Genomic DNA, 15,832 nt, shown 5'->3' with positions numbered 1-15,832 from the left:
TTACTGATAATAATTCATAGATAAATTATGTGAATTTATATACTAGATTCTCAGTCACTTTAGATGGCTTTATTGATAAGTAATCTTGATTTTTAAAGTTGTTAACCTTGATAGGGGAATAGGAGAGAGGAAAAAGTGTTGTGGCTTGTAATATGGAGGAGGCCAGTCTCCATGCAGATTGTGGGGCTTTCTTGGCTTGGTCACAAGGTGCGTGGCAGCTTTCTGCGTCAAGCCTGAAGGGTACAAAAGGCTCATTCTCTCTTTTCTAGCTTTCTCAAGCTTGTTTACCTTGGAAGCTGAAGCGTTGAGTGGAGTCTCTGATGGGCCATCAGCATTGTAGTAGGCAAACAGGAATGTAGAACCTTTGTGGCCCCCCTGCTTTTTTCCTAAATGGAAAGCATAATATGTAGATGATGTGATAAGTCAACATAGGGTAGAAAACTACCAAATCTTGTTCCTATAAAGTTATTAGTGATGTGTACCAGCTGAATATCCTGGGTTTTTTTGGTTTTGCTTTCATAATTCTCTTGGTACACCTTGGGGATATGGATGTTTCTCTTTATTTGAATTTTGCTTAAAACTCTGATGTCTGTTATTGCTTTTGATTGATAACTTGCCTTTGTCTAACTGGCAGAAGTTTCATACTAGTTTCTGAAATATCTTGGAAGTCAAACAAATGACTAAATGTCTGTTACTGGATTATGAGCTGAACAGAAGTGTCAGTTAAACAGAATAGATCTTCATATTTGAACTAAAAATTGAAGTGAAGCATTTATAACAAGATAAATGGATTCCTCTCCTTGGCTTGTTTTTTATTATCCTAAAATGCCAGATATGTTACAGAGGCATTAAGGCAGGCATAGTGACATTGAAACATAAAATAGGGAGTAATCCTTCCCTAGCGGTGGGTAGGCTGCAAGCCTCAGACTCCATATCTGGGCTTTAATGAAGCGTAACTTATAGAAGAACGCTGTTTTCTTCCAAACCTGGTGAAAACATGTGCAAAATGGATTAAAAATATGAGTTGTTCTTAGATACCTAAGAATGTAAAATTCTTTTTGCTGTTGTTTTTTAATTCCTTCCTCAGAGCTGTACAAGGAAAGACGACTTCTTTATTTGCCAAGACCTCGAATCATAGTTTTGTATGGAAAACAATGTCACCTTTCTTTGTTCATCTTTCTACAAAGCATTTACTCTATTTTTTTTTTCCCCCACAGTGTTCTGAAGATTATAAACACAATGATGAGTCACATCAAGAAGATGAAGGGTTTATGGGTATGTCACCTCTTCTACAAGCCCACCATGCTATGGAGAGAATGGAAGAATTTGTGTGTAAGGTAAGGGTGTGTGGAAACTGCTGAAGTAGTTTCCTTTTTTAGGAAGCTCCAGCGGGCAACAGACTATACCTGCAGCAACTGCACTACTAATGTGAGGGAGAGCAGGTACATGCAATCCTTGAATGGGCATCATTTGTTATAACTAGTAATGCTACAGCTTCAGGATCTTATTCTGTCATAAATTAATAAATTGTAAAGCATGGAACAATAGGGATTACAAATGAGACTCTAAAGCTGGCCATGCAACTGAGGAGTCTCTCTTGAGAAACACCTGTGAGTCCAAGGTGGAAGAAAAGCCTTCTGGTTCAAGGGAATTTAATTTACAAGGTCATCTTTTTCCAGGTGTCTTCAGACTTGCAAATATTTTGCTTTTCCAGCACCATTTGCATCTATTGTAGAATAAGCTTTGTCCCTTACTTGAAAAGAAAACAAGTCTGTGTTTAAACTATATCTAAGTAAATCCATTGTAGATTTTCTGACTTCTGACCTTGGCTCAATTTTTGCTACTTCTTAGAGCCGTGAGGCTCTGGCCCTCCTAACTTGGTGAAAGAAGTGCTGCCCCTTTATATGCTAGTTCCTTCTGGTTTTATGAACTATTCTTTGATGTTTTTACAGAGGGACCGTAGTTACTTGGTCATCTTTTGTGGGTGGTTTTGTTGCTTGTTTTGTTTGGTTTTTGTTTTGTTTTTTTTACTATGCATCTTTCCCCCTCTTTTTAGATGGCCTTTAGGTGGACTGTGTAAAATGAATTCTCTCCTGCAGTTCCTACCTCAATTCAAATTTCTAGTTCACAAAGTAAACTAGTTATTTTCTTGTTTAATGTATTTAAGAACCCAGTCTTTAACTGGGTTGGTTATTCTGATTAGTTTTACTTCCATAAAGGAGTGTGGAGAATTGACTTAAAAACTCTGAATTCTTGTTGTTGAAACTGAAATAAGAATGTAGCTTTTTAAACTTAGTGTTTCAGGATTCTTCAGGCTCGCTCCTGTATTACTAGCCAGACGACAAATCCAAGGAACACTGCAGAAACAACCCCGGTACATAAAGCAATTCCCTGACACCCCTCTGCTTGGCAGTGCTGCTTCTGATGCCGAACTGAAGACTACATGTATCTTGTGTTACTGAAGCAGTGTTTAAGAACAGCTGTGCACACTTCTTTTCATTTGGAACCAGCTGCAAGAATAAATGTGTGCACATAACGGCCTCTCTCCCTTTAAAGAAGAAATCTGTGATGGAATTGAGAGTCATGGATCTGTTGCCCTTAACTGATATGTCAGTGTTTGTTTTGGGAGTGCAGGAGCAATTTTTTTTTTCCAGCCTGGATAAGGGATTGGACACATCTTACTGGACTCTCGCCACTTCATGCCTTCTAGACCATATTAGTGCTGATGGGTAGCTTTTCTGCTAGACTGCCCCAAATACTAGCAGATAGATTGGCATGTGGTTAGAAGAGCAGGCTTTTACTTATTTATTTCTTGGAGACAACTAGGTGTAGGCTTCTTCAGTTAAATGGAAAGGATGATATGTGAAAATAACAGGGAACAGTGACTTAAGGATTATATTTCAAGTGTTAAGCCTTTTCCCCAGAGATGCCCCATCAGCCCTTTTATGTTTACTGTACTCATAGATTAACACTTCCATTAATATGGGCTTTCTGACTTGCCATACATCAGTGGAACTCAATTCCCTGCATTTAACTAAAATCTTCTAACTTCTAGGTATGGGAGGGACGATGGAGAGTCATTCCCCATGATGTTCTGCCTGACTGGCTGAAGGACAACGACTACCTGTTGCACGGACACAGACCACCCATGCCTTCCTTCCGGGCTTGTTTCAAGAGTATCTTCAGAATACATACAGAGACTGGTAACATCTGGACACATCTTCTAGGTATTTTCAGCTTGCTCTAATGCTAACTGGCTTCATTTTTCTCTTTGAGAGCAAGACCAAAAGGGGTGCGGGGTGGTCAGCATTATTCCATTAGTAACCTATTAAATTAATGGGTTGGTACCCCTCTCTTAATTTTTATCCCACTGGGCTCAGATGGGACTTCCTTAATTATGGCACTGAATACAAATGAATGAATTAAAAATTCCCTGATCATTAATAAATACCAGTAGATATTATTTTTTCCCAAGTGTGTAAATGTTAATTGAGATCACATTTCTTGCCACAGGAGCACACTTAAGTTGCAGCTTGTAAGAGTGGTTTTCAATTTGCAAGGAGCCTTGAAGGGAAGGGGTTTCTTTGAACTATGCCCTTCTCTTTTTACATTTTGCAACGCATTTTTTAATTGTTCTAGAATGTCCAACTTGTTGTCAGGCATGCTGCAAAACAAGTGAAAAATAGAGAGTCCATACAAGTCTGTATTGCATCAGTCTGAGACAAATGTGGTTGGAATGCATAACTGAAGTAGGGCAATACACTATTCTGCATGTATACTGCTGATTGTCACATAGTTCCTATGTCTAGTGCTCCTGTACGTTAAAGTCATGGTTTTAGAAATAAAAGCTTTCAGTATGCATGAACTTGACATCTTCCTGCCTTACGGTTTTTCAGGATGCGTGTTCTTCCTTTGTCTGGGAATCTTCTACATGTTCCGGCCAAACATGTCCTTTGTAGCACCAGTGCAGGAGAAAGTGGTTGTTGGATTGTTCTTCTTGGGAGCTATACTCTGCCTCTCCTTCTCATGGCTCTTCCACACAGTTTATTGCCACTCAGAAGGTGTTTCCCGGCTCTTCTCCAAGTAAGTGCCTAGAGGACAGAGTAGGCCAAATAGGAAACAGGTGGGAAAACAGGGTTGGGATTTATTATGCCTGGAGCCCTAGTGTGGCAGTTGTTCGTTGCATGGCTGTGTGTACTTTGGAGCAGAGTTGAGCAGAGATTCAATGCAGCTTCTTCTAATTATTGTTTGTTTCAGCATGAGTTTTTGTGCTGTTGATTTAGTTGTAAAACTCCTCCGTTTTCTGCTCTTTGGCAGGCGTGTGCATGCATCTTGCTGCTTTAAGTAATACACCTAGAGCTTAGATGCAGGACTTTGAATTTTTAATGGAACTGTCACTGCTTTTCATTTCAACTATTCTGAGTAGCTTTGAATCCTAAATTTATGTAAGACAGCTCTATGGTGTATATCAAGATGTCTCGGTCTTTTGGTTTTACTACGTGTTCTTTTTCGACTGGTTGCTAAATCTCTCGTATTTCCTAAGATTACTCAATCTAGGATAGTGTAATCTGCAAGACCACCTCTGAAGTAACCCAGCAATTAAAATCCCCTACTGAAAAACTAACTCAGAGTTTGGTAAAAAGCAGTGATTAGGAATTTCTTTTCTTCACTGGTGCATAGGAAAACAGCGTGGTTGAAAAGTTGCGACGTTATTCCCCGGTGGTCACTTGAGATGATGCCTGACTAACTCACGCTTGTCAGATACTAAAGTGTTTGTGTTGGATGTGCTCTCACAACATACTGCGTGCCCTTTTTGTGTTCAGAGGACTCTTGTGCTGCTTTTTTCCTCATCTGAAACTTAAATCTGAGTTTCCTTCAAAAAGCTTTGGTCTAAAGGCTGCTGTATGTATTGCTGATGGCTGGCCTTACTAGCTGGCTATCAAGGTAATCCAGTGGGCGGGCATTGGTGGAAGAGTTGCTGTCAGGAAGTAAGTTGCAATGGTGAGAATAACTTCATTTTGCAGTGAGAAGTAGGCAGTTGGTCTACTAAAGAAGAGAGTGTTGGTATGAGGACTTCCAGAGGTTCACATTTCTTAACAAACTGATTTTTGTTTCCTTCTAGGCTGGACTATTCTGGCATTGCACTTCTCATAATGGGCAGCTTTGTACCATGGCTGTACTACTCCTTCTATTGCAACCCTCAGCCTTGCTTCATCTACTTGATTGTGATTTGTGTCCTGGGCATCGCAGCCATAATTGTCTCACAATGGGACATGTTTGCAACCCCTGAATATCGGGGCGTAAGGGCAGGTAAGACCTGAAGTTAATTGTTCTGCGTCTTGACTGCCTTTCCTTCTTCCTACTTGCCGCTTGGAAAAAATGTCTCGGGAAGACTTAAGAGAGCTTAATTTTATAGAGAGCTAATATTCTTGGACTGGGAGCTTGGTGGGTTTTCCTTCAGCAGTGATCACAGCCAACTGGATGCACAGATAAGGGCTGACGCAAGCCCTGGAAGTGCATTCCTGAAATGGACAGTAACACATGCAGTAGGAAAGGTAGTGCATAGTGTTTCTAGCTACATCTAGCAACTTTGCTCGTTCAAAAAATGACTGCTTGGTGTGTGTATGTGTATACTCCTTCTACTGTTTGTCTTGTTTTTGTAATACTAGGCTCAGACACTAGCAAATCATTGAATGATGGAATTAATTTGAATGATTTGCCTAGATAAAATGCGTATTTGAGACAAAGAGTCTAGTTTTTCTCTTCGTGTGACGAAAAGAACAAAAACAGATTTGGTTTCACGTTCTGAGGTAGGAAGAAAGAAAAAGCTTTAGGGGACAGCTATGGAATCTGAACACAGCTGGGCTGAATAGTAATATTTCTTGTTACTTAACCTGTGTATGCCGTCTACAGTAAATTGAGATTTCCTGGACAACATATATGTGTACCTTCGGAGAGTTCAGCCTTCCAAATTTAAAATCTGGATGGGACATGATTTTTTTCCCCCCACACACACGCTTTTTTACAAGATTTCTGTACTTGCTGCTAAAACTCTAAATAAATAAGCCGTGTTCTCATATATGCCAGATAAGATGAGCCTCAGATGCTACTTTTCTGTTTCCTAGGACTACTTGTATAGCATGTGATAAATAATCTCTTTGTTGTCTCTCCTTGTTGTCTTGGCTCTTGAGAGATTATGGTAAAGTGAGACATAGTTCATGTAGTCTCAGTGCCCTCTACAGTCCAAGATGCATAACTGGCTTAATGTACACTGAAGCTGGCAGACACACATTAAATTAAATATTTTGGTATCTGCTGGAACATATAACTAAGTAGCTTCTAGTATATGAAGGAAGTCTGTGCATTCTTTAGCTTCCTCTCCAGTAAAGCTCTTCTGGGGACCTCCAGCTTTGAGAGTTGCCACCTTTCTGCTGCTTTGGCAAATACTGAGTTTTCCCTCTGTAGCTTTTGTGTTTTCATTGTCTCCCTTTACCGCCACTGTGTTCAAGTCTGACTCTCCCACATTTTCTTTACCTCCCAGGAGTATTTCTAGGTCTGGGTCTTAGTGGGGTTATTCCCACCCTGCACTTTGTCATCTCTGAGGGGCTCCTGAAAGCAGCCACAATGGGGCAGATAGGCTGGCTGGCACTCATGGCATGCCTGTACATCACTGGTGCTGCACTATATGCTGCCCGCATCCCGGAGAGATTCTTCCCTGGCAAGTGTGACATCTGGGTGAGTCTACAGAATGACTGGATGAGGAGACCAAAGTGAAAGCTGGTTCCCCTTGAGGCTGGAGGATGTTGTGTCAGTGTTTTCTTATTGCAAGTATCAAACTGCCGCACCGGAAGCGTAGGTCTAAGGGGCCAAACAGCTGTGGGCTCTCTGAGCCCGCCTTACCTGGTGCCTCTCTTGCTGAGTTATCGCAAGGTAACTGCTGGTGTGCAAATTCACCTCAGCACATGTACTAGGTAGCTCTAATAGATAGGTTTGTGAACCTTTGCGTGTGTGTTGAGGATCCTGCAAACACACATCTTGCTTCTGTGCAGAATAGTGCATGGTTATATCCCTGATGCGTTCACTGTGTTCTCTGGGATCTTCATGATGTCTGGCTCGTCATCTTGTGCAGCCAGTGAAAATGCTGGATACAGATGGTAGACTGTCCTGGTTTGGAGGGATCTGGCCCAGAAGAGGGGAGAGTGGGGTGAGCAAGTGTGTGTGTGGGTGTGGAACTTGTGGTGAGGGAAAGGATCACGAAGACTGTGGAGGGGAAGTATATGGGGAAGATGTAAAGAAAGAAATTGGGTGGAACAAGAGTGGAGGTGAGAGGGAGGTGGACCTTTGGAAGGCCACTGTACTTCCACTTGTATGGTCTAAGGCCCCTAAAGAAGACTAGAAATGAGAATGAGGCCTGGGTTGTTTGAGCGGCTTTTGCACAGCACCAGTTTGCTAGGTTTGTTTAAGTGGCCAAAGAAAGCCTTGTTACGATACTGAGCTAGGCTCCAAAAGCACTGGTGTACTACCAGCTCTTCTCCAAGCTTCCCATGGAGTCTGCAAATACACATTTGTAGAAACTTTTCAAGAACACTATCCATATTGGTATGGCTTCCCTCAAACAAGGGCATGCTTTGTCACGTAGCTCCCTCATGGTTTTCATTCTGCTGTACTATAATCGATAGCATCCTGGGCATTCATTCAGAACATCTGCTTGTTTCTAGGTTTTAATATAATACCATTTTTTTTTCTGTTCTGTTTCTCTGTGGCAGAGAAATAAAATAACAGCGTTCTGAAAATCCACTTGGTAAAACTTATGGCTGTGACCAGAGCAGAGTTTGTACCTGTTAGGTGTATGAGAGCCCTTTTTATCTAAAATACAGGTGTATGTTGCTGAGGAGCTAATTTAAAAAGCGTCCTGCTTAAGCCTTTTGCCCAAAGGCCTGAAATCATCCTTGTCCTTTCACAAAGATGCGCTATAGCATTTATGTAGCCTATTTGTTGGTTGACCAGCCGGTTAAGATGACTGTGAAGGAAAGGGTTGTGTGTGTGTGTAGAATTTGATTATTTTGCTAATGATAGGAGAGGGATGGGCTTTTAATACACAACTTGGAGAACTTTGCAGCTTGTGGTTGGAGGTACTGCTACGTGTTACTGTGTACTTCAGCTGAATGTGTGGCTTTTCTGGAGACAGGGTAGCAGTAGAGCCTGAAGTGCCCCAGCTGAACAGAAGTGTTTTCTTTTCCGCAGTTCCACTCCCATCAGCTGTTTCACGTCTTTGTAGTGGCTGGCGCTTTCGTGCACTTCCACGGGGTTTCGAACCTCCAGGAGTTCCGTTTCACGGTCGGAGGAGGCTGCACAGAGGAAGATGGGATGCAGTAAAAACCAGCCTTCAGCCCAAGATCGTAACCAAAACAGTACCGCAAGCGCGGTCGAAGCATACAGGCTAGCGAAATGAATACCTAAGAAGAATCCAGGTTTCAGCTGATGGGGCGTGGAGCTTCATGGGGGATTCTGACTAACCAATATAAATCCTATACCTCAAGCAATGGAATGAATCAATTTGAAGACCAGGAAATTCTGAAACCCTAATTTATTCTTGGGATCTACAGATTGAGCTACAGAGGACCCTTTCCAAATCGGCTTCTGTTCAATGCCATATTTATTTGTAGAAGTGGGGAGGGATAGCTTAGCAGTTTCCTTTTTTTTTTTTTTTTTTTTTAAAAAAGAATGAAAAAAAAAAAACCAAGGTTAAATTTATATCCTCTTGGAGGGTCTGGGAGTTGATTTTAGATGCTCTTTTGGGAGAAAAAACAAATTGTAAATAAGATTTCTAACTTTCTGTTTAAATAAAATTTATATAAATGTTTTAAACAATGGGTGGGGGGAAAAGGGTTTTTGTAAAGAATGCAACATGCAAGTACCACACACTGTTTCAATTTTGCACAAAATAAATGATTGCAGGAGGACCAGGTAAAATACCCAGGAGTGAAGCATGTTGGCCCTGTAGATTTTCCTGGTGGCCAATATGCCCTGGGCAATGTGGGGTCCTGGCCAGCACTTGGAGTAGGTTCAGTACGTGTACACAAGGGTTGTGAAGGCTGGATTAATCGTGTTGTCATCCAGGTCACAGTGTTAGCAAGTTTATTTACCCAAGTAACTCGAAAGAGACATCTGTGCCCTCCCTCAGCGCGTGGGGCAGCTGCCTTCCAAGCTTGCGTGGCCTGTATAGTTTTGGATAGCGGATCTTACAGTAAGTTGTTTTCTCATCGTATGAATTGGAATGTGATGGGATAACTGCACATGAAATGGCAAACAGCCCGACTCCATCAGTGCCTGCCTATACCCAGAGGCTCCCGTTGAGTAGATGGTTGCCGTTTGCAGGCCTGCCCTGTTTGAACAAATGATGGTAATGCACTTGTCAAAAGATAGTTGAGCATGTGAGGGGAAACAGAGGTGGGGTTAAGATGGACTGGAAAGAGGAAGCTGTGCGCTCCAGGGCTTGGAGTTAACAGTTACTGCAGACCTCAAGCACATTACCTTCTCATGTGTCAGGCTCTGTATGCCAAGGGAGTTTGCAGGTTTTTCTTTTTAAGAGGAAAAATCCACAATCAGCCCAATGCAGTTCCACTTCTTTTTTTTTTTTCTTTTTTTTTTTCCTTAGGTCTGCTTCCCATCTGTGCTTTAGCAATGGGACTGCTGGTGTTTCTTAAACCTAAACCTAAGAGTTCAGTTGGATTGCTGGGGAGCAGACGCACCTCCTATATAAGGGGAGGCATATAGCCTTCTCTTGTGTAATTGATGTAGCTTGATCTTTGGAGCCCAGTCAGAAGCTAGACTGAAGGAGAATCTTTGGAGTCGTAAGATGAAATTTGAACGTTTTGTTTGTTATGGCACAGGTATTGCTTGGAGTGTTTAGTTGGAAATTCAGAGCAATTACCTCTCTCACAGATGAGTTAAACAGCTCATAAAATGCTGTATTTCACAAGAAAGGAAGGTAAAGGGTGGTTTTCTTTGTTTTGGGTTGTTTTTTTTTTTTTTAAGACTCCTGCAAGTTTGAATTTTCATCCTTCAAGAGAAAAATGTGGATTGCAAAGATCTTCCCATACCCTGGATATCACGGAGTGTGTTTTTGAGGGGTTTCTTTGCCTAATGGAGTCAAGTAGAAGCAGAATGCCTTTCAAAAGTTGACTGGATATTAAGGCTTCGCCCCTCAAATGGAATCTTTGTAAAGCCTCTGAGAGCAAGGTCAGCTGCAGAAAGCGGTGCCGCAGCAGAGGCTGCGAGCTCAGAGGGACGTGTTCTCAGTAGGATCACTACACTGGATGCCTGTAGGGCCAGAAATTGTTCATGGCGGGTGTGTGTGGTACTAAAATGAAGTAAAGAGCAGTATTAACTTGGATGTAAGGGCTAATAGCACTGGTGTCCCGGACAAAGATGTAGAGTTGCCTGGCAGGAGGTATAGTGGTGTCCGAGAAAAGCGTGGTACGTATCAGGATTGGAGTCATCTGTAAGGCGCTTTGGGATACCTCTGTAGCGGTACCAGCAGAAGTGGTATTCTCCATCCTGGATCATCCCACGTTCACTCCTTGAAGGGTGATTGTAACCTGGTCCTGCACAGCACAGAACTATTACAAAAACACAGTACTCCACCTGCTATTCTTAACCCAGTCAGTCTCTCCGTTCGAGAAGTTTGTGTTCCAATAAAAACAACCTAGCTGTGCACTTTTCTGTAGCTCTTGCTGAGAACTCTTCCCAGGTTGGCACCTGAATGCCTTACTCTCAGCAGTCAAGAGGCTTGCTTGCTCTGTGTGCAGGTTATTGCCATAGAATAGTTAGGACCTACAGCTTCTTTCCTTCCCCATTAAATAGTGGCCTTGTTCAGTATATTTCTTTTTAAAAATTGCTTACTGTTGAAAGCAATGAAGCACATTCTGGGGTTTTGATGGTTGGGGACTCTGGTGATGGTTCCATATAAGATGGGATCTTATTACTTGCTGTATTCTTAACTTCTGCTAATAAAAGAACCAAATGGAATATTGTCTAGTTTGGGTCTTTCCGTGCTGTGTGTGAAGCTTGAGAGTCGCGCTCCCTTTCTTCCTTCCCCGCGCTTACAGGCAGCACTTCATAGGCAAAAGACTTCGGCCGGTGCAGAAACGAAAGGGATGCTTAAAGGCTCGTGTATGTGTTGAACTGATGGCTGCTGTATGCCTTCTCGAGCAAAAGCTGGTGGCTGGGAGTTCGACTGAAACATTAGTTCTGCTGCATGTCGTCCCCTTGGTGTCTGTAATTCACATCAAGTTTGTGCCTGGTCTCACCATAGGATTTCAGTACTGTTTAACATGTGTCAACATTGCAGCTGACAAAGGTGTCCATGGACCGTGTTGCCTCTTAGTGCCAATCGCAAGGGAAACTTGTTTTTCCAAAGTCTAGATTTTTATTTGATGCCCACTGCAGTTGCCAGGTGTAGTACGGGGCAGATGGTGTGTAGGGGAGGAGGATTATTAAGTGTGTCTGGTGCCACCAATTGATGAAGCTGCTTGTCATAAGAATTCCCCCGACATACAATTCTGAACTTGCAGAGAATGAAAAGCCCGGGACTACGTTTATCCTGTCCCATGACTGTTTGTTTTTCACCTCTGCCATATTTTAAAAGTAACTTGAGGACCAAGTGGGATAGATTGGTGTTACTGCTAAGTTTCATCTGTCCTGGACAGCTTAGACGAACCCACGCTGTAGAGTGAGGGCCTAAAGCTGCAGGGCAGCTTTGGGGCTGACTAGCCTTTGTCAGGTCTCTCTCTCTCCATCCCCCAGGCCTCCATCCGAACCCAGGCTAGCTATGATTTCAAAGGGGATCTATTTTTGCGTATTTAGAGACACTAATTTTTCGGTGGCTCTGTTCTCCAGTCCCTGCTCTTGCAGATTTTTAGAGCAGACTGTGTGTGTGCCGTCCCTCCAAGGTTTAAAAGGGCTTTCTCCTTCCACTGTAGGTTGAGTGCCAGGGGGTAACAGGCTGACAAGGGAAAGGAACAAACTGGCCAAGGAGCCAACCTGGATGGAGCGTGGTGGAAAAGGTGCAAAAACTGTGATTTATGGGCAATATAAGAAAGCCAAAGGTGAAGCACTGAGGGGATGAGAGCTTGCAAGGAGGGACTGAGGGTGCGAAGAACAAGAGCTGGGTGGAAAAGAGGGTGGGGGCTGGAGACCTTGGTGGTTGTGGGTGAATTTTTAGGTGAGTTGAGATTGAGAAGAGACCTTTGGGAAGCCTGGGCTCCAATTCCTGGTGTAGAGGAATACCTCCCAGCCTGTGCCCAAGCAATGGATTGATTGTCTCCTCCTGGTTTGCAGGCTTAGGGGCTGGTGGGGCGGGAAGGAGTTGGGTTTGGTTGGTGCTGACCAGAACAGCCCCGTGCCTGGGCTGGGGCCTTCTCCTTCATCACCATTCCTCGTCTGTCAGCAAACATCCGTGAACCGCCCGGGCAAGATAAACCTAATCCTCCTCTTGGGTTGGTTCACGCTGAGTCTGGGCATCTACAGCTGTGCTGTTTGTCACTTGCTTGACTCAAGATGCATATTTTGCAGTGACTTGTAAGAGAGCCAGCTCCAGCAAATGACCTGTGACAGCTTGAGGTCTCAGGATGGATTTTTTTTTTGTTGTTGTTGTTTTGTTTTTACAAAGCGAATTCAAGGAGTGTGGAGAACATCGGCATCACATTGCACACGAACTGCACTAAAAAAAGCTGCCACGTTTGGATATGAATTGAGTTTATTTTGTTTTCAGGAAGCAGAGTGGTACTTAAAAGTTGCCTGGGCAAGGTAAAGTACGTCCTACCTCTGCTGCACGTAGTTGTGGCCACGCTTTGCCCTCTCCCAAGAGCCGTTCACTTCATTCATTGCTAAGACTGAACTTACCCTGAGCATGGATTAGATCGCCACAATGAAGGTGAATGTCTAAGGCCATTGCCTAGCTTTTTTAAGGAGCTGGAAATAAATGAAGCGTATGATTAGCGTGGAGGAGCTGGGTTTGTTTTAGTAGAACCCATTAGAGACTTCCTTGCAAAATCGACTTCTTTTTTTGCCCCCTCGCCTCTTTTTTTTCCCCTGCCTGCTGTGTGGCATCAAAGCGGTTTGTTTGAACCAAACTCTCCTCCTGCTCAGTGCTCCTGTATTTGTCTGGAGTGCCCGAGCAGAAATTCTCCAGGCTGATTTCCAGGAGTGCTGAGCGCCGATGTGCTTTGAATGAAGTTCCCTGGAAAGGATGCGTGTGAATTCCTAGGTCCATATTGCTATTTATGAACAAGGAATTCTGCCCTTGAGCTGGTAGCAACGTAGACGGCATCACACCGGATCATCTTCAAGTTACTTTAACAACGAGCGTCGCAGGAGAAGCGCAGGAGGAAACCCTCTGCCCACCGTCACTTGGGCAGTGCTGCAGTTCAGCCACTGCGAGAGGACCACGCTGTGTCTGGCCCCTTGTTCACTGTCGGGAAGGTGGGATCCTTGGGGAGGGACAGCAGGATGCGAGCCTGGCACTCCTGCGTGTCCACGAGGGGATGGTTTGCCTGCTCGGTCTGAATTCTGGCATTTCCAGGAGCTTCACCTTTGCCCCTCTCTCTTCTATTAAAATTCATGTTTGATTGTGAATTTGAGCTGTTACCGTGTCTGAGCTCAGAGGTGTTTGCACAGCGATTCACGCTGGTCTCGCTTTTTAGCAGCTTCATCTCTGGTGCTGGTACAACTGGGCACAGAGGCTCTTCACAGCTGGCACAAAAACCAAACCAGTCTAGTTGTAAAGGAGATGGGAAAATCACGGGCCTGGCTGGGTTCCCAGAGCAACGCTGCGTTTCCCTGACGGAGGCAAAGGACACCCAAACCAGCCCCAGCAGCCGGTTGTTTTCATCTCTGACCGTGCTGAACCCCTGCCTGTGGTTTGGGCTTTGCCCTGGCGCTGGCTGGAGCCGAGCTCCCCCAAACCGACTCAGCCGTTCTCCCCAGCCGAGGTCAGGCCGGGGCCACAGGAGCAGCCAGGACTTGGGGTGGCAGCTGCTGCTGGGAAGGAGACACAGGAAGATGTCCATGCCGGGAGGGAGCAGTTGCTGCCACCACCTCCCTGCCTGCTCCTGGCCATGGTGGCCAGCCCGGGACTCTGCCCTGGCTCTGGCCCAGCTCCCCCGTCCCGCAGGGGCGGCTGGACTGGGTGGTTTTGCCTTTTGAAAGCGATGCTGTGTCCCTCGGAGCCGGGCAGGAGCGGGGTGACAGCAGGGTCCAGCCCCTTCTCCCAGGGGGGCTGGCTGTGTGACGCTGGAGGAAGCCACCGCTGGCCAAAACGTAGATGAGCAAGCGCAACTTGGGGCTTTGGCTACTGTGTGACTTGCAGCATGGGCGTACCCGCTCTCGTCGGTGTGGGGCCTTCCTTGGCAAGCTCCCTGTCCCCTTCCCTGCCACCCACATAAGGCCAGCCCCTGCCATGATGGTGGCCTCCAGGAAGGCTGGCAGCCTCCTGCCACCCTCCCCGCAGCCTTTCCTTGGGGAGGGGGCTGAGGAAGCGCCTCGCATCCCTGTGCGACGCAGGTGCTGCTCCTCGGAACGCGGGTGGGAAGGACAGCGGTGGCTATCTGGCCCCACAGGAGCCAAACGGGGGGTGTAAGGACAGGGCTCAGGGCACAGACCTTCCTGCCACAGGCGGGGACCTGCCCGAGGAAAGGCGGGGTGCCAGGGCTCCCAAAATTTGAGGCGGCAGCAGCAGCAATCAAAGCAGGAAGAGCTGATGACGTTTCCTGCGGGGCCCACGAGGTATTTACTGAAGAAACGGGTTTGGTGGCGTCCGAGTGGGGCCATTACAGTTTGCGTCACGCGCTGACGACGAGCGGCGCGGCTGCGGCTGATGTCACGGGAGGCAATGACAGCGGCGTTCGCTGGCTGAGTGACACAAGGCGTAAAGGCTCCTTTCAGGCGCAGGCAGAGGTGGCATCAGGGACCCCCAGCCGGGGCAGGGCAGGGCAGAGACCCATGGGACAGCCTGCGCCAAGGGACAAGGCAGAGACCCGTGGGACAGCCTGCAACGGGGGACAGGGCAGCTCCCCAGCGCGCGGGGGGACAGGAGCAGCAGCCCCCTCCAGCAAGGGTCTCGCCAGTGATGGAGTCGCTCAGCGCCCAGGAATCTGATGTTCCTTCCCCACTTGCTTTCAAAATAGTGCTTTGTACCGAAGCGTGTGACGCATTTGGCTGCCGTCAGCTCCACCTGCCCGGCAAGCAGAGGCCTGTGAGAGAGCAGCGTTTCTGTGCAGCAAGTGCCAGTGGGCTTTGTCAGCAGAAGAAAAGCATCCTGGAAAACGAGGAGCTCGAGTTTGAGAGGTGCGCCTAAAACCAAGCCAGCCTGTGGTACTGCTCCTTCGCTGCAGCAGAGAAGGGCACCCCCTCCCTGCCCATTGACCCGCTTGGAGCGTGCGGCTCCTCGCTGCGACCACAGCCCGGGATGTGCCGGGCTCTTGCTAAGTACAAGCCGACTGGGGGCCAGCCCGCGGAAAAGCTGCTGCTTTTGTGCCCGCTCCCAATCGCAAACAGCTGCTGTAAATCCAGGGCTGATTTTCCTACTGTTTTGTACGATGAAGTCATCCCGGTCTGGTCATACTCGAAGGTGTAGTCATCCATGTCCCGAGGCATGAGTCAAGGGAGGGCACGTGTACCTGACGCTGTGCGAGTTGTGTGTCCCTGCCCCTGGCTCGGTTGTCCTCCGTGCCCACCACAGTGTCTGGCGGGGGACAGGGTTACCTCAGCCTGCGGCCCTGAGGCCCGTAAGGAGCGTAACAGAGAGATTGCAGCTCCTTTTCCAGGGTCC

General features: G+C 46.0%; 1 protein-coding gene across 1 annotated transcript in view; it reads left to right on the top strand.

Annotated features, from left to right (window-relative positions):
* The window catches only part of ADIPOR2 (adiponectin receptor 2), a 44,276-nt gene extending 35,564 nt beyond the window's left edge, over positions 1-8,712 (top strand). The window contains exons 3-8 of the mRNA XM_063318546.1: positions 1,218-1,337; positions 3,056-3,227; positions 3,897-4,083; positions 5,123-5,310; positions 6,542-6,735; positions 8,245-8,712. Of these exons, the coding sequence (XP_063174616.1) occupies positions 1,218-1,337; positions 3,056-3,227; positions 3,897-4,083; positions 5,123-5,310; positions 6,542-6,735; positions 8,245-8,376 (993 nt within the window). The 3' untranslated portion in view covers positions 8,377-8,712. The remainder of the gene's footprint in view (positions 1-1,217; positions 1,338-3,055; positions 3,228-3,896; positions 4,084-5,122; positions 5,311-6,541; positions 6,736-8,244) is intronic.
* The last annotated feature ends 7,120 nt before the right edge of the window (positions 8,713-15,832 follow it).

The sequence above is a fragment of the Chroicocephalus ridibundus genome, chromosome 1 (genome assembly GCF_963924245.1).
Source record: "Chroicocephalus ridibundus chromosome 1, bChrRid1.1, whole genome shotgun sequence".
NCBI lineage: Eukaryota > Metazoa > Chordata > Aves > Charadriiformes > Laridae > Chroicocephalus > Chroicocephalus ridibundus.
The sequence above is the reverse complement of the archived record's forward strand: the minus strand, read 5'-3'. Positions and strand labels throughout refer to the sequence as shown.